Here is a 25,814-nt window from a genome sequence, read left to right as displayed (position 1 = left end):
TTCTCTTACTTTGACTTAGTGATTTTACCTGAAAAAAAAATAGGGCAAATGTCCAACAATGGCGTGTATGATTCGTTTCCCGGCTTCTGAAGGAGATAACACATAACTGTTTATGCCTAAATAATACAGACACTCAGGCAGGCACGTGGTGAATACCTGCCTAACACATACCTGATAACCCTATCCAGAGGTCTGATACTCCTGCAGCTTGCAACGACGGGAACATGGAGTTGATGAAATTTTGTTGATTTTGGCTAAAAAAAGATATTCATTATGGTCAGACTGTAATGGGAATTGAACGAAATGGCATTGATATGCTGACTAGAATGTGCGCCTTTTTTCTTTTGAATGTCGTCAACATTCAAGAATTCATCAAACAAGTAAAAATAACATGATGTAAAACATTCCTGATGAACACAAGGAAACTAGTTAAGTCTAGCTATAACATAAAATTGCTTCAGGTGTGGGAAATTAATTAGATACATTTGTTTGCCATCATTTTATTAAAGCTACAGCTATGAGCCGTTACTCAGTTGTCTGAAAACGTCGTTTTCTAGAGCATATTAGCTACTGTGTACTTATGTATTGTGGCCAGTCTGGCTCCATGTAGCTCGCAGTCTTGTCTGGCTTCTATCCAGGGTCCGACACTTTGAACGCTGAACTGGTAGCACTTATTTCCAAAATTACGCCAACCAGCGGGGCAAGATCCTATGAAAATAAACGTTGTAAAATGTCTTCGACATTCAGCTTTCAGTCCAGATTCTTTGAATACCTGTATAATAAACTGTATTTCCAAGACCTCATACCTCACCTTCATTGTTGTCTCGTTAACTGTGTAAAGCATGATCTTGTTACCATAATTGATGTACAATGTTATTAACCTCCACCTAAGTATTATTCGTCCAAATGTGAATTTCCCACGAATTACTTAGTAGCACTGACGAATCAAAACGATTGAAATAAGATCACCACTGGCATAAACCTATTTGTCGATATCTTCGATAAAATTCCAAAGTTTATAAAGTTGCCTAAATATTAAAGTATTTCCAGATGTAGTATGCAATTAGAAAGGCAACATTTTCATGAGCTGATACAACATGTATCGCCCATTTTCCTCCCCATGCAAAAAGCGACTGTTCTGATGCAAAAATGTAGTCTCTACCAGACTAACCGCGTCGGCTATAGAGAGAACATTTGCCGGGGGACTTTGGCCATGGAGGATAACATTCCCATCCCATCCATCCCAATATTGGACCCTTTCTCCATAGTCGACCCCCTTCATACAGTTCACTCTATTTGGCCAATTTCTACTATTTTCCCAGCGACCCGCAGAGGCTGGTAAAGTCTAATATCTCACAGTGTTGGCTTTAAAAGTTTGTTGTAGTCGGTTTTTACTATCGTAGTTTAGCAAGTTAACCATATAGTACGTAGATAAGACTTTTTGTTTATCGCACAGTGTTGGCTTTAAATGTTTGTTGTAGTCGGTTACTCGAGCGAGTCTTTCTGCCGGAGATCATCTCACGGCACAGTGGGAACCAGTCCCTGAAGGTCGGGGATCTCAGTAGAGAGTGTGCAAAGTTTCTGCATAGTTCCTCACGTCCTTGTGATAGTGGTGTTAGTGAGAGTTCTCCAATACAACTTGCATTTGATGATACTTCTGTTTTGCATTCGTGTATTGATTTGCCTATGTCTTTGGTGTGGTACTTGTGTTATACTTAGTTTGTGCAGTATATTCGTCTATGTGTAAAGATTTAGGAATTCAAAACGTATTATAATGTATTAGGATCATTTTCTCTCCCAAATAGTCCGAAAAATAACGCCTACTAGAATTTCTGAAAGGAGTAGTGTTACGGTCCGATTCTTGGTTCCTTAGTATATGTAAACTTTCCGGAGCGTAACAGCTCCGAACGCGTGGTCAGAAGTTATGTCATATTCCGAACGTATTTTGTCTTATATGAGTCCGAAACTGGAAGTCCGGATATTATGAAGAGTATTGTGGTCCCGTTCTTGACTACGGAAACCATCCGAAAACGTAAGGAAGTTGAGTCGTGTTTTTGTCCGGATTTATCCTAAAACATTACCAATTCAGACGTATACGTACTTCAAAATGTCCGGAAATCACCATCTCTCGGACATTACCGGGAATCCAGATATGAGGAGAAGCGTTACGATCCGATTCTTCGTTCGAATATTCTTAGTATATGTAACCTTTCCGGAGAGTAACAGCTCCGAACGCGGTCAGAAAATATATCATATTCGGAACGTGTTTTGTCTCAAATGACTCCAAAATGTCCCATTACTGGAAATCCGGATATGAGAAATAGTATTATGTTCCCATTCTGGACTCGAATATTATCCAACACGAAAGGGCGTGTCGCCCTGATATTGTCGGGATATGTCCGAAAATGTTCCCAGTCCGGACGTACACAAACGTTGAAATGTCCGGAAATAACCCCCTTTCGCACAGTGATGCGTAGAAACGGAAACTTCAGGAGGTATCAAATCCTTAAGATACTGGCGAGTATGGCCATGGACAATTTTGTGAACTTGACGATGATCCGAAAGTTTTTCCCAACCTTATTCAGAAAGTAGCGAAGAGTACGAAGACCCTCTTACAGCCCCTGAGACTGCAAGCGCGCATTCGTATTGGACTCGTTCTAATCGCTGGGAATCACATAAAGTACATCCATTCCAAATATTGTCAGCATATTCAAGGAGAGGACGAATAAAGGATTTATAAATAATATCAAGTACTGTTCGTGATAATCTGAATTTCAATTTGTTAAGAGTGGACACTCGTTTGGATGCTTTACCAATCATATGAGAAATTTGTGTTTCCCATGACAAGGTGGACGTAAGAAAATTCCCTCTATGCTTGTGGGCTTTGACTGATTTTTAAAATAACACAGTTATCAAGGAGAAGAGGGGGGTGGTCGGGAGGATTTGATTTCTTAGAAAAACAAATTTCTTCAGTCTTTAAGGGGTTTAGCTCCATAAGCCATGTTGAAGACCAAAATTATATCTTCCTAAGATCAGTATTGAGTCGATCAGCTGTAACTTTAGGATCTTCCACAATATCCAATAATGAACTATCGTCAGCAAATAGAACACTGTTTGCCGATTTATCTCTCTATTGTAAAAACCAAAATCGTTCTTTGAGACAGACGATAAAAATTACCATTGTCATTCTTTTGTAAGGGATCAATGGGGAAAGCATTCAGTCGGGCAGTACCTGCAGTTCCAGTCTCACAGATGTATCTGTTTTCCAGTCCGCACCGCCTGGTCTCCCATCTCCCCCCGCCCCCGTCGTTCAGGGACAGCACACATGTCGCTCCTGGCCACTGCCAACTGTAACAGCAACGGCGTATGTTCAAATGAAATGTCTTGTCCACAAGCCTACCCTCTTATTAATAGACGTGGCACTTTCAGTACGTCACAGATAGATCGAAAAGGGAAGAAAGCACGCCAGGTCTAATGAAACATTTGAGTATTCAGTAGAACAGTTGACGAGATTTTCAAGAGAAAGTCTTTGAGAGTATTATTGGCATGGCTTGTGAGTCAGAAAATGGCACACAAGAGCCACGGAGACAATAGAACCACAAACCAGCATGTTGAAGCCTTCTCCATAAATTTGGTTTTCACATGCAGCAACGCATCGATGATCAAAATGTAAATAAAAAAACTTATAGTCTTGTAGCGATCTTAATGGTTTGGGGGCAGCTATACGGTACAAAATGACGTTCTATCGCCTATTTAACATTGTGATCACACGTTTTTCCGTCCACTAGTCTCAGTTAGCATGAGGGCAAAGTTGTCAGGTCTCTCATGTGCAGCACGATTAGACACACGAGACACGAGGATCAAAGTTTTGTTGAGGGGCTACAGTCAGCCGTTCTGCGAGTCCGAGATGGACAACCCGCCGACTTCCCGATGGAGCAGCATTCTATTTCACCTACCGACGTTTTGTTGGACCACCTGGCTTCCATTTTGGCACTACTGACTACTAATTGTGATGCTGAATAAGTGATGCGGCCTCAAACGTGGCAGGAGTTTATGACCGCATCAGTCCCACTGCAACGACAACTAGCTGCGGTTCTAGTAGAACCAGTTGGTCTTGCCTAGGGGAAGTTGGCAGACGGAAGTTAGTCGGTGAAACGTCGGCAGGTGAAAATCATTGGTTGTGAGTAAAGAAATTTGTTAGCCGATTTAACATACTTTGGCTGTCCGCCTGTGGTAAAGCGATCGTAGGTGAAGTTGTCCATCCCATTACTCCATTGCGGCTGGTCTGGCGCGGGTGAATTCTGCAGGCAAATAACATATTCGTGATGCGATATTAACACACAAATAGTGATAGCATCCTACTTTTTGTGCACAGAGGCATCGGAAAGCTGCTGATCCCTGCCACATGTTCCAAAAACACTAAACGTTGATTATTGAAATTAAACTTTCCTTAAGAGTTGGGCAATTAGAAAAAGGTTGTCATACTGCTCGGTGGGGATACTTTCCCAACTTATTCTAAAACTAGAGTTCCACGAACACTTTATCTTCGCCAAATAATCAAGGCTTATTATGGAGAGTGATTAATATTCACATGCTTATCACCCACTGCAAATTTGATCATGCACCATACCATTTGGAAGTTATGCTGGGGGGGGGGGGAGAATGAGTCCAGTCTAGATAGTGTTAAAATCATTTGGTGGTACAGGACTAGTATATGTGTAGAGTGTGCTGATATATGTAACAAGTTTAATGAACTTTCAGAGGCTACAAGTATCGAATTCCTTCCATTGATCACTATGGAATTATGGTGTTTCCTCATCAATTATGCATATTGGCTGCCATATGCATAATTACCATCTATCTAAATCAAATTATAACTTAAGCTATTAACAAACCAAAAGTCATGATGATCCATTGACCCCTTCTTGAGTTATTACCAAATGAAGGGCGCACAGCTGGCACACAGCTGGGTGACCTAAATCCCAAGCCAGGCAATCCTCCAAGTGTCCCTGAATTTAGGTCGAGTAACAGCTTTCAATGGGATTATACATTACTCTCTTTAATTATGTAAATGAAGTCCCAATTTGCATACTATACATTTCATTATGTTAATCATCACCTAAGGTACCTGCGTACCAAAAGCAATAAAGATACACCAAACCCTGCATGAGTTATCCTCCTCCAAAGTTTCATACATAAAGGCCCACTGTAGCTCAAAACAAGTCGTCAAGAGGCCCAAACTTACACCACTTGTTCCCTGCCCCAAGACCCATCCACTATAAAAAAATCATGAACCTGGCGCCTCCAGAAAATTTCACCCCAAACTTTGAAGCTCCGCTGCAATACTTTAGATACCTGCTAGAAGGCCCATTATCGAACTTGACCTTCCTTTCTGTAAACCTTACCCACCCACTAAGTATCATGCAGAACCATCGACAGCTTCTCGAGTTATGTTGGCGACATACAAATACACATACACACAAAGCCCGCTGCAGTACCGACGGAAAATGCCAGGGGAACCATTTTTGAACTTGACCTCCGTTTCTACAACATCTACACACCTGCAAAAAATCGTGAAGATCCATCAACGTTTCCGTCACTTTTTTTGCCTACATTCAAACACAAAAAAATTCAAAGTCCGCTGCAATACTGTTGAAAAACGCCAGGTGTCCCATTTTCGAACTTGACCTTCCTTTGCACAACCACTACACACCTACCAAAAATCATAAATATTCATTGAAGTTTTCTTGAGTTATGCTCCTGACATACATACAGACCCACCCAACAGATTTTTCAACCGAAAACATAATCTTCCCGAGTACTAGTACTCGGCGAAGATAATCATGCATTAAAGCACATCTTGTCGTAACGTCTGACATTTCATTCAAACCTGCAATTTTACAAATGATACACAAATCTAATGTTACAAATCAAATAGATTATATATGAGATTGTGTTACTCAATTTCACTATTCGGTAATATTCAGATATTTCTTGAAATGGCTTATAAAGAGATGCTGCAGCTTACGACATTTGACAGGCCGATCCAAACTCCGTCTGGTCTGACGGACAGGGACTTCTCAGCGACGTAGGCTTGTTCGTCCAGATTAGTGATGGAAACAAGGTTCGCATTCCTTCTTTCACACTCTTTCTGTGCGTCCAACCAACTTAGCTTCGGCTGGTTGTTACTGAAATAGTAGCATCGTCCGTTCCGAAGCTGCCACCCTCCTCTGCATGTTGTGGCCAATCCTGTGATGATGCGGGTAAAATGTGTATCAACTTGATGTTCTAAAGCAAATGTATGATCAAGGCAACATGATATGGAACAATTAATGTCTACACACAGATAACCGGTCCTAGCACCAACACTAAGGTTAACTCTCATGATTCTGTCGGGTACCCTAAAACTGTCACATAAAAAACGGTGTTATCAAGGCCTTCTCAAAAATGTCTTGAACACCTGACGTTCAGCCACCTCGGAGGTTATTGATGATGCATTTGTAGATACCTTCATATTCATTGTATTTAGTCTGATTTTAGGGTCTTAGAATACCGAGCGGAATTATGAGAGTTGGCGATATATCTGCTTTGATCAAGCTTTATATTCTTTGACTTACATCTACAAGTGATTGTGGTAAATACTTAAGTTGAATACCACAGAAGACACAATATTTCAAATGGAGTAAAGTATCTAAAGAGTCAAACGTTTCCAATGACATCCACTGTCTTTCTTCAGTAACTGAGAATGGGGAGGGAAAGATTTAATTTAGCTCCGTATACCTGATTTTCTTAAAGTATATAGTTACATAACAATTAGAGGACTCTTTTCCATACCAGTACACTAATCTTCTGCTTCATTCTCATCAGATAATGAGAGAAAGTGAATGCTATCCAAAATGTCTGAAATTGAATGTACGTCATCCAGTTGTTGGAATTAGTTTGTATGATGTTGTGATGAATGTAAAACACTCAATGAAATTGCTTTTCATATAGAAGGGAGGCTGCTATTTGCTTACCAGTCCGTCTCTCACAGATGTATCCATGCATATCTGTGCACGCCTGGTCATTCCACCGTCCACTAGACATGATCTCGGCACAGTCCTCCCCGTTCTGGTTGTTTGGCTCATTTTGGCCCCAGTTGCTGTAAGACAGAACAAGCAGGTACTTCGACATGTGGAAAATTAGTCTATGTGGATTTTGTGACCAGTCAAAATAATTCATTGTTCATTACGACAAAATTCAGTTGACCAAATGTATCCTCAATCCGAATATTGTTATTTATCCATAGTCACTACTACCTGGAAACGACACACAGATTGAAAATGAATTTTCCTTGATTTGAAATCTTGTATTGAGTTCTTCTTACATCTATTTGCTTTTTATGTGACGTTTGTAATATGTTTCGGGACAAGTCATGGGTGCGTATGTGTCAGACGACCCTTGTGTAGAAGTATAGTCCAGAATTTGCGCTGTGACCAGTTTTACCTCTGACCCCACCCACCTCCGTCAAACCGTAGAAATACAAACCAGAAAAGCAACATTTGCGAGGGGATACAGTATATTTCACCCATCTGCCTCCCCATGCAAAGATGACCTGTTCCAAAGTCACACCTGAGCAAAACTGAAATACTCCAATAAAATTCTTCCCAAAAGTGATTTATTGCAAAGTCATCCAAGCCCGAAATAGAGCTTCCCCAATTTGACCTCCTATGCAAGAATGGACTCCAAAAACACTTATACTAAAGAGATGGATCACCCCAGTCAAAATTGAGTTTGAAAAGAATAGTCCATCCATGCAATAATGGACTCTTCCAGCAGCATTCCCATGTAGAATGAACCAGTCCAAAGCCACATCCATTAAGGAAAATGGACTTTTGCATAACCACCAAATCAGTTCAAATTTGAATTCTAAAAATGCCCCCCCACCTCCCTGATGAGCATAGACTCTTCAAGTGGCACCTCCGTGTGACCAGTCCAAAGCACTTCTATTAATTAAAAAAAAAAAAATCTAAAAATTACATTTAAGAAAACCTGTCACCCTCCGTAAGAACGGACTCTTCCAATGGCACCTCGATGGAAAATAGGCCATTCCAAAACAAATTCCATTCAATGAAAATGAACTTTTGCGTAACCCCCCAGTCCAAAATTGACTTTTAAAAACCCATTTTGAATGGACTCTTCAAAAGTAAACATTTGTGGTTCAGAAATAACAAAAACATATGAATGAGGGTCTGAGTACATGGCCAAGGCAGACACATGCCATTTTTCACATCATTGTGGTTTGATCCCAAGTGCCTTGGGATAGTGCCTTCAAACTTTGTCTTGAATTAATCTTCTTTTAAAGACTACTTCAAGACATCCTAAATTGTCTTAACCTCATTAACATATCTATTCAGAGTTTTGGTATAAAACCTGGTGTTCTCAGTCCTATCGTTAATCACTGACGAAAGACAGTGGATGCTGTCTGAAACGTCTGACTGTTTCAAAATCTTATCCAGTTGCTTGAGTAATCATTTTTGGCGTATCTTATTACCTAGATGTCTAACCTTCACCAACATATCTATTTATTTCGTCTGAAAATAGAGAAAAATAAATCTGAAGTAATGTATGCCAAAAATGAGAACAAAGTCCTGTGCGCACATGTCACTGACAGTCACATACCACATTTGGTATAAATACGAGGGCACCTAAGCCACAAATGTAAGCTAAATTGAGGATTGAGGATCGGAAGGGGGCGCTTCCAAGGAAGGTCGCCTTTACAAGGCTCTCCGATGTTGTAGCCAGAAACATAAGCTTTTCTGGCAGGCATCGGAGGTGTATCGTGCTATAGTATAGTAGCCAAGTTAGTATTCCGTTGTCGGAGACCGTTTCTTGTCAGATTTTACTCTTTTTCGGCTGCCAAAAAGCCAACTGAAGTTGCCAGCGTCGGTTGGGAGGGCGGTGTTCAGTGCAGACAACTCAGCACACATGCCGGATTGCACACAAACAGTGAGCGAAGACACAGCAGCGGGCCTCCTAACCGGGGGCCCTTGCTGGTAAGTTGTATTATAGAAGTTCCTTTTCTTACGCAAGGGAACAACGTTCTACAATCTGCGTGTGTGAATTTAGTTTCCAGTCGCTGCTGCCCCCCTTTTGTTTGTATATTTCCAGCCGACGCGCCGTAGTCCGTAGCAGAGGAGCCCATTGATTCCTGAAGGAAGGATATGAACAACTTCTCGTATATTTATGGTACTTTGTGCATCTCAACCACCTTCGGTAAGTGAATATTGATCTCATAATTCCTCGCCATACGAATGGAGTGTCTCCATCGAATAAGAAATCAGAGCACACCAAAAAGCGGCCGCGGAAATTTAGTTCGACTGGATCTCAGACGAATGACGATCAAGAAGGCGAGAAAGTCTTTGATGAATCCTGTAAGTCATGTGGACTAGGAAAAGACATGAAAACAATGCTACATAAGATCACGGAACAATTAGATGAACTGAGGGACATAAAAAGCCAAGTCAGCCGTGATGCGCTGCAAATTGTTAACCTTGCCAAAATCTTCAAGATGAAGTTGTTGATCTGAGCGTGGTTTCAACAAAGCTGAAAACTTATGAAGTCAAAGATGAGAAGTATGAGAAAGACAAGGTAACAACCCAATATAAACAAGTGCACCTTGAGGCTCAATCAAGGAGAGAGAACTTACTGTTCTACAATATCCAAGAACAAGTAGATGAAAAACCGAATCAAACAGAAAAATTAGTACCACAGGTGCTGATCCATCACTGTAAGATACCAGAAGCTACTGTTCAAAAGATGAAGTTTCAACGTGTTCACCGTCTAGGAAGGGTCAACATTGGCGAGAACGCAAGACCCCGTCCTATTATTGCCAAATCTGTTTGATTTAAAGACAGAGAAAGAGTCAGGCTGTCCGCCAAGAACTTGAAAGGTAGACGCGTGCCACCGAAAACACCTACGAACAATCACAGGGCATCGATGGCCAAATAGCCTGATCTCAAATAAAACACTGTACAAGCTGTGTAACACAAGCCCGCTGTCAACAAAAGTGAAAGACGCCAGGTTGTCTATGTTCGGACACATTCTGAGAATGCCGACCGACACACCTGCACAACAGGCTTTAGACTTCGCCCTGATGGGATGCAACAGATATAGTTCAAGAAAAGGAAGACACTGCAAAAACTTACTGAGCCTACTAAGAGCAGACCTGAAGGAAAGAGGTCAAGGACCGTTGCGGTCAGAAAGAAACTTACGGGAGCTAAGGAAGCTCGCAGCGAATCTGACAAAGTGGAAGGGACTGAAGGAAGACTGAATGCGGCTGCAGGATGTTTCAACTACTGCAGCAGCAGAAAACAGTGGACTTCTACTACTACTACTACTACTACTACTACTGCATTTGGTATTTCGGAAGATTTCCCTTGCCAGATAAGGGAGGTGAGGAAAAAAGCTACTCCCCGTGATGCGGGCAGCACGAAATTCACATCCACCGAAATTGGCAATACTAAACGTTGATCAGCTCTTCATTGATGGCGACTTGCATGATGGCCCAGAAGCCAGACGTCCTTATGCAACTGGTTAATGATATAAGGACTAGTAATCACAATATTATGGACGATGATTTGAAATGCCCCCGAACTCTCTGTTGTTGTTGTTCTTTATATCTATTTATGTTTATGATTTGATTACCACGGATCCAAGTGGAACAGGTTCAAGAATTTTGTTGAGATTGTGCGTGAAATTGATAACGGATCATTGCTTTTGTTTTGTGGTTGATGTATTTTGTACATGGTGCGTTGGACGTAAAAAAAATTGGTGACAGGTTCAAAACATCCTTGGTATGCGCCTGACCGGTCGTCCTACCAATTACAAATGCTCTACACCTGCTATACTAATTTGCACAATAAAAGGGCCAACAGGCCAGGAGACCGAGGAGTAGCATTCCTTATTTTCCGTAATGGCGCTAAATTGATGATATGTAAACACTGTTTTTTTGTTTTTGCATGGCACATGGCCCTTCATCTTTCATTATATTAGTATATTATTAGTATATTATATATTATTATATATATATATACTGTGGCATGCACTGCACGAAACCCCACCTTCTTTGAGTCAAATATTTGAGTCAAAGTTTGCTAAACTCCCACCTTATGATTGAGATAGTTAACAAAATTGGATCTTACAACGCAAATGGCCTGGCAAACTCTAGGAAAAGACGAGAGGTTTTTGCCTGGCTTCAAGGTAAATCCTTTGACATAGTATGCATCCAAGAAACACACTCAACTGCAAAAGACGAGGAGTCGTGGGCTAAGGACTGGAGAGGCTCTATCATTTTCAACCATGGGGAAAGTAATAAGAGAGGGGTCATGTCATGATATTATTTGATAAAAATGTGAAATATAATGTCCATAACTTTGTCAGTGATAGGGCTGGTTGTCTGTTAACAGTTGATATCACCATAAATGAGTCAAGGTTCTGTATAGCAAATGTGTACGCTCCGAATTCCGACAGCCCGACTTTCTTTGATGACGTAGAGAATTAAATTAAAAACTTTGGGGACGAACGAGACAACATCATCCTTGTAGGGGATTTCAATGCAGTACAAAATGTTAAACCAGGCAGGGCGGGCAGTAACCCGAGAACCTACAATCCACGTACCCAACAAAGAATTTCCGAAATGTCAGCAGCACTAGCCATGGTTGATGTTTGGAGGTTTAAAAATCCAGAAACAGCAAGATTTGCATGGCGGAGACGACAACAAGCCAGTCGTATAGACTACTTTTTAGTCTCTTTCCCGCTTCTTGTTCTTATTTGAAGTGCAAAAATTGCAGGAAGATTCAAATCAGACAATGGCTCAAGTGATCCGATGACTATAAGGGATACGTTTAAATGTTGTTTCCGGGGACATGTAATTAGATTCGCTTCAAGAAAACGTAAAGAATATATGTCAAAAGAAAAAGAAATCCCAAACCGTATTGATCAGCTAAAAGAAAAAGTAGACGAAACAGATGCACCAGCACAATCGTTAATTGACGAACTTAACATAGTACAGAGCGAGTTGGAAACGTAATATACACAGAAGACTGACCAAATGCTTTATAACCATTTCTCTCAAGCCTCCTGTTTTACTTGGTTTTGTGGAGTGTTGGATTTGTGAGACCTGACTGTTACTGTTTTATGATATCTTTTTTCGTGTCTCTGGCTTTAATGTGAAACACCACGGAGGGGACTTTAGTCAGGTGTTGCATATTGTGCTCGTGTGCCTCTGGGTTGGTCTTAAAGACGTGCAACACTAAGCGCTCCTGATGGGTTTGTTTTGAAGACTTTCCTGGTTTTGAGGATATTTATGTCACCATCTGAACCTTTTCGTACTCTCATCTACGTAGGTCTGTGGTCCACATCCAGCATAAGTGTGGTATTACAACGGCATTTTATAAACCACATAAAGCTTCGTATAATGCCTTCTGTAGTGCCTACTGCTTGCACATAATTCCTTATATGTATCGATCGCCAACGTTTTCATTTTTGTTTTCACATAAATGTTGTGTAAAGAATTCTTGCAGCATGCCATGTATATAGTCACATGTGCGTAGTGGCGGTGAATTGAGAGACACCGTGTCCAGGCGATGTTCAATTCCTGGTTCAATTGTTTCTGTTTTGACTTGTCCCACGCGATTAGTGAATGCATAACAACCAGGCCAGGCCTGTCCTGTCCTGTGTTTGTTGATATAAGCTCCCCCCAAGCAGGGGATGTGGTGCTGCCTGACCCATATAAGTCAGACAGAGCATCAATCTTGAGCCCAAGGGACAAACAGGTGTTGTCCTTAGAATCTAGATGTAGGTCGACAAGAGGTACTTTGACGCAATCATAAACAAGCCTATTTCACCACTTAATTAGACACTGATTACAATTTCATACATCTAGATTTGTTAATCATTACCTCAATAACCTACCTGTCAAAAACAATGCAAATTCATCAAACTCTACCCGAGATATTTGCCTCCAAAGGTAACATAAAAAAAGCCCACTGCAGTTCTAAGCAAGCAACTAGGGGGTCTAAACTTACATCACTTACTCCCTGACCCAAGAGCTATACACCACTTAAAAATCATGACTATAGCACTTGCATGAAATTTGACTACAAGCTTTTGGCGGATTAATAAACTTTCCTCATTTATTATGCAAATTATTTCCTTATTTGCATGATAAGTATTTAATAACGTAAAGCATCACCCAAACTATTCACATGCCATAAATCATGATAATCCATCAATCCCCGCTGGAGTTATTCGTCTCCAGAGGTAACAACAAAAACGCCAACTGCAGTTCCAAACAAGCTGCCAGGGGGCCTTAATTTACACCACTCACTTGCTGTCTTAGAAGCTATCTACCACCTAAAAATAAAGGAACCTGACGCCTCCGGAAAATTTGGCCTCAAACTTTGAAGCTCCACTGCAGTACCTTAAATACCCGCTAGGAGGCCCATTATCGAACTTGACCTTCCTCTTTGACACCCCTACCCATCCACTTAATATCATGCACAACCGTCAACAGCTCCTCGAATTATGTTGGCGACATACAAACTCATGCACACACAAAGCATACTGCAGTACTGTAGATAAATCATTTTCGAACTTGACCTCCGTTTCCACAATATCTACACACCTACAAAAAATTATGAAGATCCATCAACGTTTCCGTCACTTTTTTGCCTACATACAAACACAAAAAAATTACAAATCCGCTGCAGTACTGTTGAAAAAAGCAAGGTAAACCATTTTTGAACTTGACCTTCCTTTGCACAACCACTACGCACCTACCAAAAATCATAAATATTAATCGAAGCTTTCTTGAGTTAAGCTCTTGACATACATTCAGACCCACCTAACAGATTTCTCAACCGAAAACATAATCTTCTCCGAGTACAAGTACTCGGCGAAGATAAAACTGTGATCCCTTCTTCCCAAATGAAAATCACGCTTGCTTGAATATAAAACAACAAAACGTCTGCGAAGGCCTCATTACCAAGAAAGAGTTATGGGAAGCCGTTATCAGTTTTAAAGATGGAAAGGCACCGTGACTGGATGGCATTCCAATTGAAGTGTATTAAACCTTCTTTGCAAACTTAAAGCGTCCGATGTTACTTTCCTTTGTTGAAAAGCGACCATGTGGCCGATCAAGTATTTCGAAGAAAAATAAAGGCTTTGACTTGACTTGACTTTAATTATGCATATGAAAAAGCCGAGTTATCTGGATCACAGAGAGAAGGACTTATTACATTATTGCTAAAACAAAATTAAGACGGTCAGTATAAAGATCCGGCCTTTCTTACCAACTGGCGTCCGTTATCGCTATTGTGCTGTGATGTACGCAGTCTGTCAAAAGTTATGTCACTTAGGATAAGAAATGTAATTGGTGATTTGATTGATAAAGATCAAAGTGGGTTCTTGAAGAATAGATTTAGTGGAGAAAATATCCGTCAAATTCTTGAAATAATTCAATACTATGAAAACGAAAATATGATTTTCATAGCTGATTTTGAAAAAGCGTTTGACAAGCTTAGATGGGACTTGATGCTAAAAACCTTGAAGCATTTTGGATTTGGTGTTTCGTTTATTAAGTGGGTCTCCGTCCTTTATACGAATATTACAAGCAAAGTGATAAATAATGGGTTTATATCAACCTCTTTTCCGCTATCCCGTGGTGCTCGCCAGGGATGTCCACTCTCACCATACTTATTCATATTATGCGTAGAATTACTGGCTATGAAAATTAGGTCTAACAGAACTATAAAGGGACTAATGATGTACGGCTCCGAAATCAAAGTTTCCCAATATGCGGACGACTCAAGTTTTCCTTTACAGGCTAATCTAATATTCCTTCTCGCCATGACAGAAGACCTAAATGAATTCTCAATAATTTCTGGATTAGATCCAAATTACGATAAATGCAAAATTCTACGGATAGGAGCATTGAGAAACACACAGTTCACTCTGCAATGTAACCTTCCCATTCAGTGGACAGATGGGCCTGTTAAGTTACTTGAAGTTGGTATCTCCGGGGAAACAAAGAAACTAAGCGAAAATTATGAAGAGAGATTGACTAAGATTGATAAAACCCTGCAACCCTGGAAAGGGATTCCCATGACGCTTTACGGTAAGATTACACTGGTCAATGCTCTTGTGGTTTCTCAGTTTACTCATGTATTTTTGGCTTTACCCTCTCCTGATACCTCCTTTTTCCAAGCACATGAAATAAAGATTTTAAAATTCATTTGGAATGATAAACCGGAAAAAGTTAAACGAAAAACCATTTGCAACACACATGACAACGGTGGCTTAAGACTAATACACCTACCTACCTATCACCGTACCCGAAAAGCGTCATGGGTTCCAAGAATTTCCTGTTCAAATGCTTCATGTTGTAAGAATATCTTTGATACATCATCTGTATTATTCAAGCAACATCTATATCCGTTCTTACAACTGTCCTTGGATCACATCAATTATGTTCGGCAACTACGTTCCCTGAGTCCCTTTTTTAAAGATGTTATAAAAGCATGGTTATCCTTGCAATACAAACCTCCCGAAACTTATCAAGAGATACAAGGAGAAATTATATGGTCTTAATTCTAACATTTTAATCGATGATAAGCCAGTACTGTGAGAACGCCCGATATCATGTGGAATTATTCATGTTAATGATTTATTAGACAAAACTGGACGATTTTTACCATATGAGGATAACATGTTGTCAAAATATTGGTAAAGTTTTTGGCATGCTAGAATACTATAAATTAGTGTCAGCCATTCCGAATAAATGAAAAAACAATCAAAAATCATCCACCAACTATAGGCCCTATTCTACCAACAAGTGCACAATATTATTGGTTGAAGGCTCAAATTCATGGCATGACCTATTCAGCTCAAGCTATTTATCCCATCTTTTTTATTCCAAAAAAGTATTTCAATCGAAAACCGTGATAACTACTTTTACACGTGATTACGTCTGTCACAAATGTATCCCATTATTTCACTAGTAAGACAATTTGTGAAGCCTTTACTAGTAAATTAATGGGATAGCACCCCCTTATCCCATTAATTTACTATAAGAGATATATAACTCTTACTAGTGTATTGTTGGGATAGCACCCCCTTATCCCATAACTCTTTTCTTCTACAAAAAGATTTAACTATATCTCCTACGAATATCCAAAACTATTGGGAAGACGAACTAAACATTATCATTCCATGGAAACAGGTTTTCAAACTGATATATAGAACAACAATTTGTCCCCAATTTGAAATGTAATGGTCCCGTTGACTATCAATTCCAACACCATTTACGGTATTGGAAGTGACAGAAGTGGCAAAATATTGCGCAAAAAGCCCCAAAATGAATCGTTTTTAAGTGTGTTTTTGACAGAAATATTAATGTGGTCCTTTGAATATTTGTTCATGGCACATCTAAACCAAATTTCAGGTCATTCGGCTGGCATACCGGGGCACAGTAGGCCAAAAGGTATATCTATGGTCTAAAATTGGCCCAACAAATCAATAATATATTTTTAAAAAAATTTAAGAAAACGTCTGAGGCTATATGAGGTGAATTCCTTTAAAGATCTGACAGGACGAGGAGGAGAAGAAAAGAAACATGACCAAAACAACATATTTCACCCATACTGTAGTAAAGATTAAATATGAAAACAATATATTTCTGTAAAATATAACCAAAACATGAAAATGCAACTGATTGACCGACTTGCAGCTACTCTCTCATTGGTCAAACCGCTAATTGCCAAGCAATCATTCGTTGAAATGCTATAATTGTGATCGATAGTTAGGATCGGCCCAATGCCTCGTGAGGCCCAAGTACGGCCAAAGGGTAGAGTTTACCTAAGGTCAGAGGCATATACGACGAAGCCTATAAAGCAGATAAGGCAATTTGCATAAGAATTATCCGAAGACTTTTGTCTTCACCTAAAATGTCTACTAAAATCAGATGCCCCTCAAGTAAGAGAAGGGAGTAGTCAAATGCCCTGATCAAATATGTAGATTAGGTCCTCATTATAATGATTAGCATTTGCAAATGTCTGTGTGTAGCCTACTTCAGAATCCATAAGGAATGTGTCAAGCAAAGGTATCTTTATCAGTTATAACAAGGATATGAAAGCAGTTTGGCATTGATAATGCAGCCAATAGTCCAAAAGTGTATGATCTAACGACACTTCACCGCAGGGTGACATATATCCGTGATTTTTAGGGGTATTTAGGGATATATGCCAGATGCAACATCAGCAATATCACCGGAAATTCAAACTAGACCGACTAACGTATCCAGAACACTGTCTGAAAATCTTCGATAACCTTGTACAGGTACATAGTTTGCGACGTACTTTTGACGCGGAAATGATGCAATATCACTCTCCCATTCTCTGTCTACCTCCCTAACGCCGACTCACGTAACTGAGGGGTCATAGTCCGTCCCGTCCGCCCACTGCCAGCCGTCCTCGGCCACGATGTCTGACAGACCGAACCAGTAGGTGGCGCTCACCTGCGATCCCATCCAGGTCTACAACGGGAAATAATGGATATGAGCCAAAGTCACCGAACACAATATTCACCCCCAAAAAACGGGGTCTCAGTTAGTTCTGGGATAAAGTAGAGCGAAAACATCATTTTTGAACATCGTAAAATATCTATATGCAGCAAAGTATAGTAAGACATAACTTGCACTATATGGTAGATGAGTACGTCAGTTTTCAGTTTGATTATAAAGTAAATATGTCTTTGTTTTGCACCGGAATATTGTCATAGTAGAATTACTGTGCTTAGCTAGCTACCTCAATCTCAGAGAGGTTAGTTTTACGTTAAATGGAACCACATCGGTGTGCTGGGATAAACCATTCATACGTCGTTCCGTTTGAATTCCATTTCACCCAAAATTCATAAGCTGTGCAAATGATGGCTCATTTACGGAAACCTTAGGACACATACAATGTCGCCAGAAACAGACATGGTCATAAATAGACACTTGGACACTGGGGAGTAATTTAGACCACTTGTATATTACCCTGACCACACCCCTCTACAGTGACGTAGACAACATCTCTGGGATGATTTGGTCAGAAACCTCTATTATCGACATGCACCATTGAGAGCGCAGGGGCCATGTAAATATCAGAATGAAATATGAGTTACTGTGATTTCAACGGGCATGACCAGGATATGTTTATTTTCAAATCAATGCTGCTTCTATTTGCACTCGTAACAATGCAACCTCACCTGTTCGTCCGTGGTGGTGAGACTCGCCAGATCTGCCTGGAGAAGGTGACATTCGTCCCTCGCGTCCCGCCATGTTTTTTGGGTGTCTACTAGCAGGTAACAGGACTGCTGATTTCTCCTCCATCCGTCCGGACATGGCTGCGAGGACACTAACATGGAAAACAAATTTAAGTACTTACTACATAGTGTTTCTCGATACACTAAGAGCCGATACCAACCTTACTGAAGTGAAAGAAATACAGTCCCTGATGAGAGATAGGGTGGAGTGGAGGAAGCTTTCAAGTCTGGTTCGAGCGGGAGCTCGACCAAACTAAACTAAACTACATAGTGTGTCTTTGATAGAGTTTACAAACGATAAAGAATTGTAAAGGGCCAAATCAAAATAGCCGAAAATACATGGCGGAGAACATTCTCCGGAGGCCTAAAATGCGGGAAAAGAAAAAGAACGATAAATAGTATGTCAATATACACATATTGGCCAATTATAACCTACCTGAGTAACTGTCTATTGGTTTTTAAAAAGCTATGTTAGGAATTGTTTAGGTAACATCAAACGTTTGTTTTAAGATGAACTTTAGTCTTACTTTACCAACTTGTTTGAAGGGATCGCGGTTTGTGACCTGTAGCACATGTTGCTAACGTGAACTTTGTCTTGTTGACAATGTTACCAGATCAGATCAGATATATACAAGACTGCTTCGTCATTAGGAAAAACAGTTCGACGATTGATACACATTGTAGGGCAGTTATATATGATAAGTGGTTGATGACCAGCTCCGACGTGTACATTATTTCATAAGGCCTGTTCAATTGCAATACCCACCGAATAAAATCACAAAATGAGCGAAGACACCAAGGAATATGAATGAATGAATGAATGAATGAATGAATGGGGGCTAGAGTTGCGGAAGAGGTGTCAGAGGATCAGTGGGAAGAGTTTATGACAACAGCAGCACAAACCATTAAACCGTTAGCAATAATGGCACTGAAGCACACGAGATGGAAATGATAGTAACAGCCTGCAACACACGTGTAAAGAACAAAGAACTTACAGACATTGATAGAGTAAAACACAGGAACTGAGACAAACCGAGACTTTACCTATACCTGGAAATTAGAGTCAGGAAAGGCCACCAGAGAATGTATGTAAGGGTCACAATGTGGAGACTATGAAAGGAAATAGGGCCGATGACCATGTGGTTATGTGTGATGACAACTTAAAAGCCGTTGAAAAAAAAATTATACCCGATAAGGGGAGGAGAGACAGAAGTGAATCGAGCACTACAGAAGAACAACAAGTAACACAAGCTTTGAGATATCAATGTGACAGACGTCATATATCGTGAGATGTGTAAATATGTTTTGTCTTTTAGATGTATCAACACTGCTATATTTAACTGAAGTGTGATGAAGCTATGCGGATAGGGCTGATGAGCATGTGATTATGTGTGATGACAACTTATAAGCCGTTGAAAAATTATACCCGATAAGGGGAGGAGAGACAGAAGTGAATCGAACACTACAGAAGAACAACGAGTACCAGAAGCCTTGACATACCAGTACGATGGATGTCATATACCGCGAGATTTGTAAATATGTTTTATCCTTTGAAGATGTATCAATACTGTTATATTTTAACTTAAGTGAGATGAAACTATGCTCTCCTACGGGAGGAATAAAGAAGAAGAAGAAGAATGAATGAAAACTTTAGGAATAGGTGGGTCATTAACGTTATCATAATGTAACCTTTCCAAATTCTCCAAAATAAGACACACTAATCCCAGCATGGCGCATAAATGATTCAGTAAATGTAAATCCATGTGTCCATTTTTTGAGAAACACAGTTAAAAATTCACATTTGTCCTTTGGTACAAAAAAAAAGATTATGCATTAGAAGATTACGCATAGATCCTTTAGTGCTATTTATGTAAATACATGTGTCCAATTTTTGAGAAACGTATTTTGAAATTTACATTCGTCATTTTGGTACATGAGAAGATTACAGATTTCATTTTGGTGCCGAAATTTCAAGACACAATATCTCGTAATCTCTCATAATGATTGCTCAACGTCATCTGGCCATATAAAGGAGATGGACGGTTCCATTTACAGTGGGGTGTCTAGAATCCTGTTTTCAGCCCTTCCTTTGAATTTGCTTTGTATTGAAAAGTATTTTTTTACCTTTTAATGTGTTTTCAGACGATTTCGTTATTGCAAGACGGTAACTATTTTTGGGAACACAGAAACGTGCTACAAATGCTAACAAGAATCCTCTCCCCGTACATAATTCTATGGTCGAACGAGTCATTTATTGTAATATCTGACTTCTCAAGATTAATTATTCACCCCGTGTTGCAGTTCTCTGACCTTACGGCGTCACAACCGATATGAAATTTGGACCTCCGATTGGTCAACGTCATCTGGCTTTGTGATAATGAAGAAGAAATGCATTGATGGTCTTTTCTTACCACAGGCTCTCTCTATTCCCTTAATCATAGTAATCCGTATCTCCTTCTCCAGTTGGCCTCCTTAAAAGAACAGATTTTAACTCCGCAGCTTATTTAGTCCTATTTTGCAAAATTTGCATTTGATTGTATATAATTCTGTCTAAAATACCGACTTACCCCAAATCACAAAAATCCACCTTTCTTCAGTTACCCTCTTTGAAAATTTTCGCAAAAACGCCGCTGCAATTCCATAACAAGCTACTAGGAGCCTAAATCTACAAAACTTTGTCCTGACAGCAAAAGCTATCTGCCAACGAAAAAATCAAGACCGTAGCATGTCCAGGACAAAAGATTGAAAAAAATGACGTTCTGCTGCATTACTAAGATAAGTGCCACTAGAAAGGCAACATTTGCAGGAGCAAATGCAACATGTATCGCCCATTTCCCTTCCCATACAAAAAGCGACTGTGGTATCGAGGCTTACGTTTGTTATATGTCTGCGATGTTGGTATTTGAATAAATAATAGAATTGAAGAAATGGATCTCTCCCAATTTGAAACCCTATGCATGGATGGGCTCTTCTAGGCACCCATATTCATACTGGACCATCAAAAAACACCTCCACCAAACAAAACTGGACCTTTTTGATAATCAACCAAGCCCAAAATTGAATTCTTAAAATTGTCCCCCCATACAAGAATGGACTCTTCCAGCTATGTATGGACCAACACGTGTCATGCAAATTTCAGAATATAAACAAGAGAAATCTTGCTGAAGATCTGGATTTCTCTTGCGGAAGAATTTCCGCAATCCGAAAGTCCAGACAATTATTCATTACGCAGCGAACAGTTCTTCGAACCAACTCAGGTTTTGACAGGGTTCACAAATTTCTGCTAAACGTACCGCAAATTTCCGGTGCGTATTTCGCGACCTGTACTGTAACACTGACACATACCACCATGAAAAAAACGTTGCTAAAGAAAGGATACACAACCAATTATAGGGATATGAGCGTACTCTTGGTGTAAGCGAAAAAAAAAGTTATTGCTATATATATGTAACGTTATGATTGTATGTACACACAGAGAGGAATATAGAGCAGTAGATTTATGTCGAAAAACACCACCAGAAAAGACGTAGATTTTGAACCTTCTCAATTGCACATAACTTCATTAGGACACAAAATTTAACACTAGAAAGGCAACATTTGCGATAGCAAATACAGAATATTTTCCCATCTCCCTCCCCCGCTCAATAATTACGCGCACTGACCTTTAGGCCATATGAATAAAGATGTGACCATATATGGCAACACCATATATGGTCATAGGAGAAAAATAGCCGATCTTCTCCCCAAAATACCCTCCAAAATCGTTTTTTGAAGTGGTGTATACCGAAAGTTTCAGGTCATTTGGATGTATTTCCAGAGCACAGGAGGCCAAAATGTACGTTTTTGGTCTGAAAAACCTCAATATAATCGTTTTAAAGGCATCCAGAGCATTTTATGAGGCTTGAAACTTGAGCAAATAAAGTCCAATTTCTAGTCATTCCTACACATAGTAAGTTTCAATAACACTATACCCTTACATATCGACATCAAAGGAGCAAAGACACGATGTCGTTGTCTGGTGAAAACTGATAGAAAATCCAAGCCCTAATAGACTGATCCTGACGGTCCATCACAATCAGCGGTTCGACCAATGAGAGAGCGACTGCATGTCCGTCAAATATTTGCATTTTTATGTTTTAATTTTGCATTTCTACGTTTTGACGGAGGTGGGCGGGGCTATGGTATCGGTCTATTTACACTAGGCGCGTGAAACTAAAAGATCACCATGTAGCTTATTTTTGTGCCGCTTTTGAGCGCTTTTGATAAGAAATCCGCACGCAAATGTGGTAAACAGTGGCATTAAATGTCAATTTCATAAAGATTACAGCAACTAAAATATTTGCAGTTTTCAAGCCTCATAAAATGCTCTGGGTGCCTTTAAAGGCATTTATCGAAAAAATGAAGAAAAAAAAGGTGGTGTGCACTCACTCTACCTGCATACCAAATTTCAGCTTATTTGGCCCAGGGACGACTGAGATGAATCGATTTGAAGATTTGATAGGAGAAAAAAAAACATTACAAATGGGCGATACATAATAAACCTACCCACATACCAATTATCATAACAATCCATCCAGAGAGAGTTTCTAGTCGGTCTCAGGTCGCGTACACTTGTGTGTAAATCATATCAGTACTTTCTGATACTGAGGAGGGAGACGTTTTATAGCTGTACTTTTCTCTTTTGCATTTCGAAATTTGATCTGTGTTGGCGGAGCAGTGGGATAGATCAGGGCGACGGCATTGGTCTAGTACCTCATCCGTCATGTGGCAAACATTCATTCTGGCGGTCACTGCAATGTAGCATGTAGTGGCACCTAGTTAGCCGCTGGTACATGACTACCAAATCATTTTTGTCACGAGAATATTTATGATATTTGTGAAACGACGAATTTCAGATGATTCTAGAAGTCTAAGCTGTAACGTTATCCGCAAGGAGCAAAGTGACAGTATAGGTGTCCAAAAGGTGTATCCAGTGTTTCTTATAATGAGCGGCAACGTGGCCTTGAAAAAAGGTGTGCTTCAAATCTTTTTTCATTACTATTGGTAGTTTGATCCAACCAAATACCTCTTAATCTTTACATAAACTTATGTCAGGATGAAGTTAAAGTTGTGAAAATCTAGCTGAACTTACAAAGATCAACTCTGAAGCTTTACAGAGACTTTCTATCAAAGCTCTCGCCGTACAATTATATCAACAGAACAAGTCTGTTTCTGTGTTTACTATTGCATGTAGCATGTAGCAAAAACGCAATACTGGGGTCAACTAGTCCATAATGTATTATCAAGCACAGTTGTGATAAGCAGTGCCATGTACTTACCGGAGTTCAGAAGACACAGTAGCAGACACGGTCCGAGCAGGAACATTTCGGGCCGTCTTCTTCCCACCATGACTCCAGTGTTTGTGCCTTTTTGTAAGATACGGTCCGGGAGCTCACCTTTGCCATATCAAAGTTCGATTGTGGGCGGGGACGAGCTCTGCGTTTGTGTTACGAGATAGAATTAAATATTTACAGGTGTTTTACGCCGTGTTTTCGACCTGAGACATATCATTGAAAAAGTTACATAAAAGGTATTTTAGCTTTCATCGACATAGTATGAGTCCCCACTACGCTTCAAAACATGAGAAATGTGAAATAGCTAAGAAAGAGTAACATTTGTTGAAGTCAATATTGATCGTTTACGTAAAAATTATTGATTTTTCTCGCGTTTATTATGTAAAGGGCAAGGGTTTGTGACAGGCAGTACCAGGTACATGCTGGGTCTGGGTGGGCACGTACCGGGTACTGCCTGGTAACCACTCACTCACTCACCCATCCCCCAGTCCCCGAGGGCCTGGTAACCCCGCTACATGTTTTCATTGCCTTTATGCTTCGTGCTTTTAGAGCAATTTTAATAATGGTAATCATATATCTATGTCATTAGTAGTCAATCGGTTATCGATGATTCGTCACGTTATGAATGTGCACTTATGTGACTTCTAAGTTCAAAGCTTGAGACAGACTTTGGCAGTCTTTGTACTGTCTGCATTTGGGATATTGCTGCATTCTGAAGTTTGTCCCATGTAGCAACGAAACGCCCTCTTCTTTCGCTGAGCTGTAGCCTTGGCGATGATGCTTTAATGTATGGCAATAAATCAACAAAACAGCCAGAGAGAACACTTTTGTGGTACTGATTTTTAGATTTTTATACCAATACCAATTCTTGCAGGTTTCTAAGCCACCTGTGCCCGTGCCTCAGTCCTAATACATGCAGTGTTCACGTGAACATGTGATTGTAAGAAAGGCAATCTTTACCCTGCACAAAGGTTAGTCAACCTTCGTCCGGACTGGTTTGTTTGTTTTGTGGTCGGTGTGTCGGCGTGTGCGCAAACGAAAATACGGCTCTTATCAACGCTTCAAATTTTCTTCACAATGAGAGACTGTCGCGGGATGTACTCATTACGATAGGAGAGAGTGTTCAGCATAACCATTAACCAAAGACTCACAAGGTGTTTTTTTGTCATTCACATATAACGAATTTTTCTTGAGGCGTATCTCAAGATCAAAAGCCAAAAGCATGATTTACTTTGGCAACTCTTTTTGACTACTAGCAATATACTATACTGAGTCCAACGCAATGAAAGGGTCGTTATCGCCATGAACACTAAAAGCGGTCTGCATTGTTGATACTGTTGATAATGCCATGAACCCTTTCTTTGCGTTGGTATCAGTTAAGTACATGTGATATTGTTCAAGTGAAGTTACATTAGTGATCATACTTTTTTTAAATTTCATCTATTCAGATACGCCGTCAAATTAATCATCTGTGAGGCGGCCATTATAGATTTGAAATGTGCCAGGCTAACGCAAAACAACAAGTCATTATAGGCTGGCAGAATTGTCTTGTGTTGGGGAGGAAGAAAAGAGAGTGTGTCTCATAATTAACACGCCGTGTACTAGTGGTATACAGTCCTGACACGCAGTGTTTTCCTCCGCATGTACGTGTTCCTTGAAAGAGACAACAAGGGTGGTGTTTAAAAAACACTCCGCCGACGATAAGTATGGAAGAAAGGTGTGGATTGTGTCGGTTGAGGAGGTTAGTTTGTCTTTCCAAGGTGCAAAAATGCGGCTCTGTCATTCACTACTTCATTACAACGCTGGGGATAAAAGTTGTCATATGGCCTGTAGAGGTCTTCACGAAGGTGAACTTTTCAACTGGATGTCGTTATGAAGTCGGAAATGAATAGAGTCAAGTGGGGGTCTCTGTGTTCTTCAAGTATTTATGTATACCTCTTCCTGAATAAATTTTGATTTTCAGTTGACAGCAAATGGGGACCTGTCTTTACAATTCAAATATCTATAAGGGTCGGTTTATCTATGGATAAGTAATCTATACATGAACCACTTATATTTTATTTGCAATGAAATATTTTCGTACCAAATTTTGAGACATGGTGACTTATGCTAGCTATAACGTTAGATATAGTTATTGTA

General features: G+C 40.0%; 1 protein-coding gene across 1 annotated transcript in view; it reads right to left on the bottom strand.

Moving 5' to 3' along the window:
- LOC136448807 (uncharacterized) overlaps window positions 1-23,790 on the bottom strand; it is a 77,168-nt gene extending 53,378 nt beyond the window's left edge. Inside the window, exons 1-9 of the mRNA XM_066448456.1 lie at window positions 23,661-23,790; window positions 18,286-18,434; window positions 17,463-17,572; window positions 7,017-7,141; window positions 6,029-6,249; window positions 4,216-4,301; window positions 3,233-3,348; window positions 579-708; window positions 172-254 (exon numbers count right to left, since the gene is read on the bottom strand). Of these exons, the coding sequence (XP_066304553.1) occupies window positions 172-254; window positions 579-708; window positions 3,233-3,348; window positions 4,216-4,301; window positions 6,029-6,249; window positions 7,017-7,141; window positions 17,463-17,572; window positions 18,286-18,434; window positions 23,661-23,730 (1,090 nt within the window). The 5' untranslated portion in view covers window positions 23,731-23,790. The remainder of the gene's footprint in view (window positions 1-171; window positions 255-578; window positions 709-3,232; window positions 3,349-4,215; window positions 4,302-6,028; window positions 6,250-7,016; window positions 7,142-17,462; window positions 17,573-18,285; window positions 18,435-23,660) is intronic.
- Window positions 23,791-25,814: the final 2,024 nt, after the last annotated feature.

Source organism: Branchiostoma lanceolatum, chromosome 14, assembly GCF_035083965.1.
Source record: "Branchiostoma lanceolatum isolate klBraLanc5 chromosome 14, klBraLanc5.hap2, whole genome shotgun sequence".
NCBI classification, from domain to species: Eukaryota; Metazoa; Chordata; class Leptocardii; order Amphioxiformes; family Branchiostomatidae; genus Branchiostoma; species Branchiostoma lanceolatum.
This window is presented reverse-complemented; position numbering and strand designations above follow the sequence as displayed.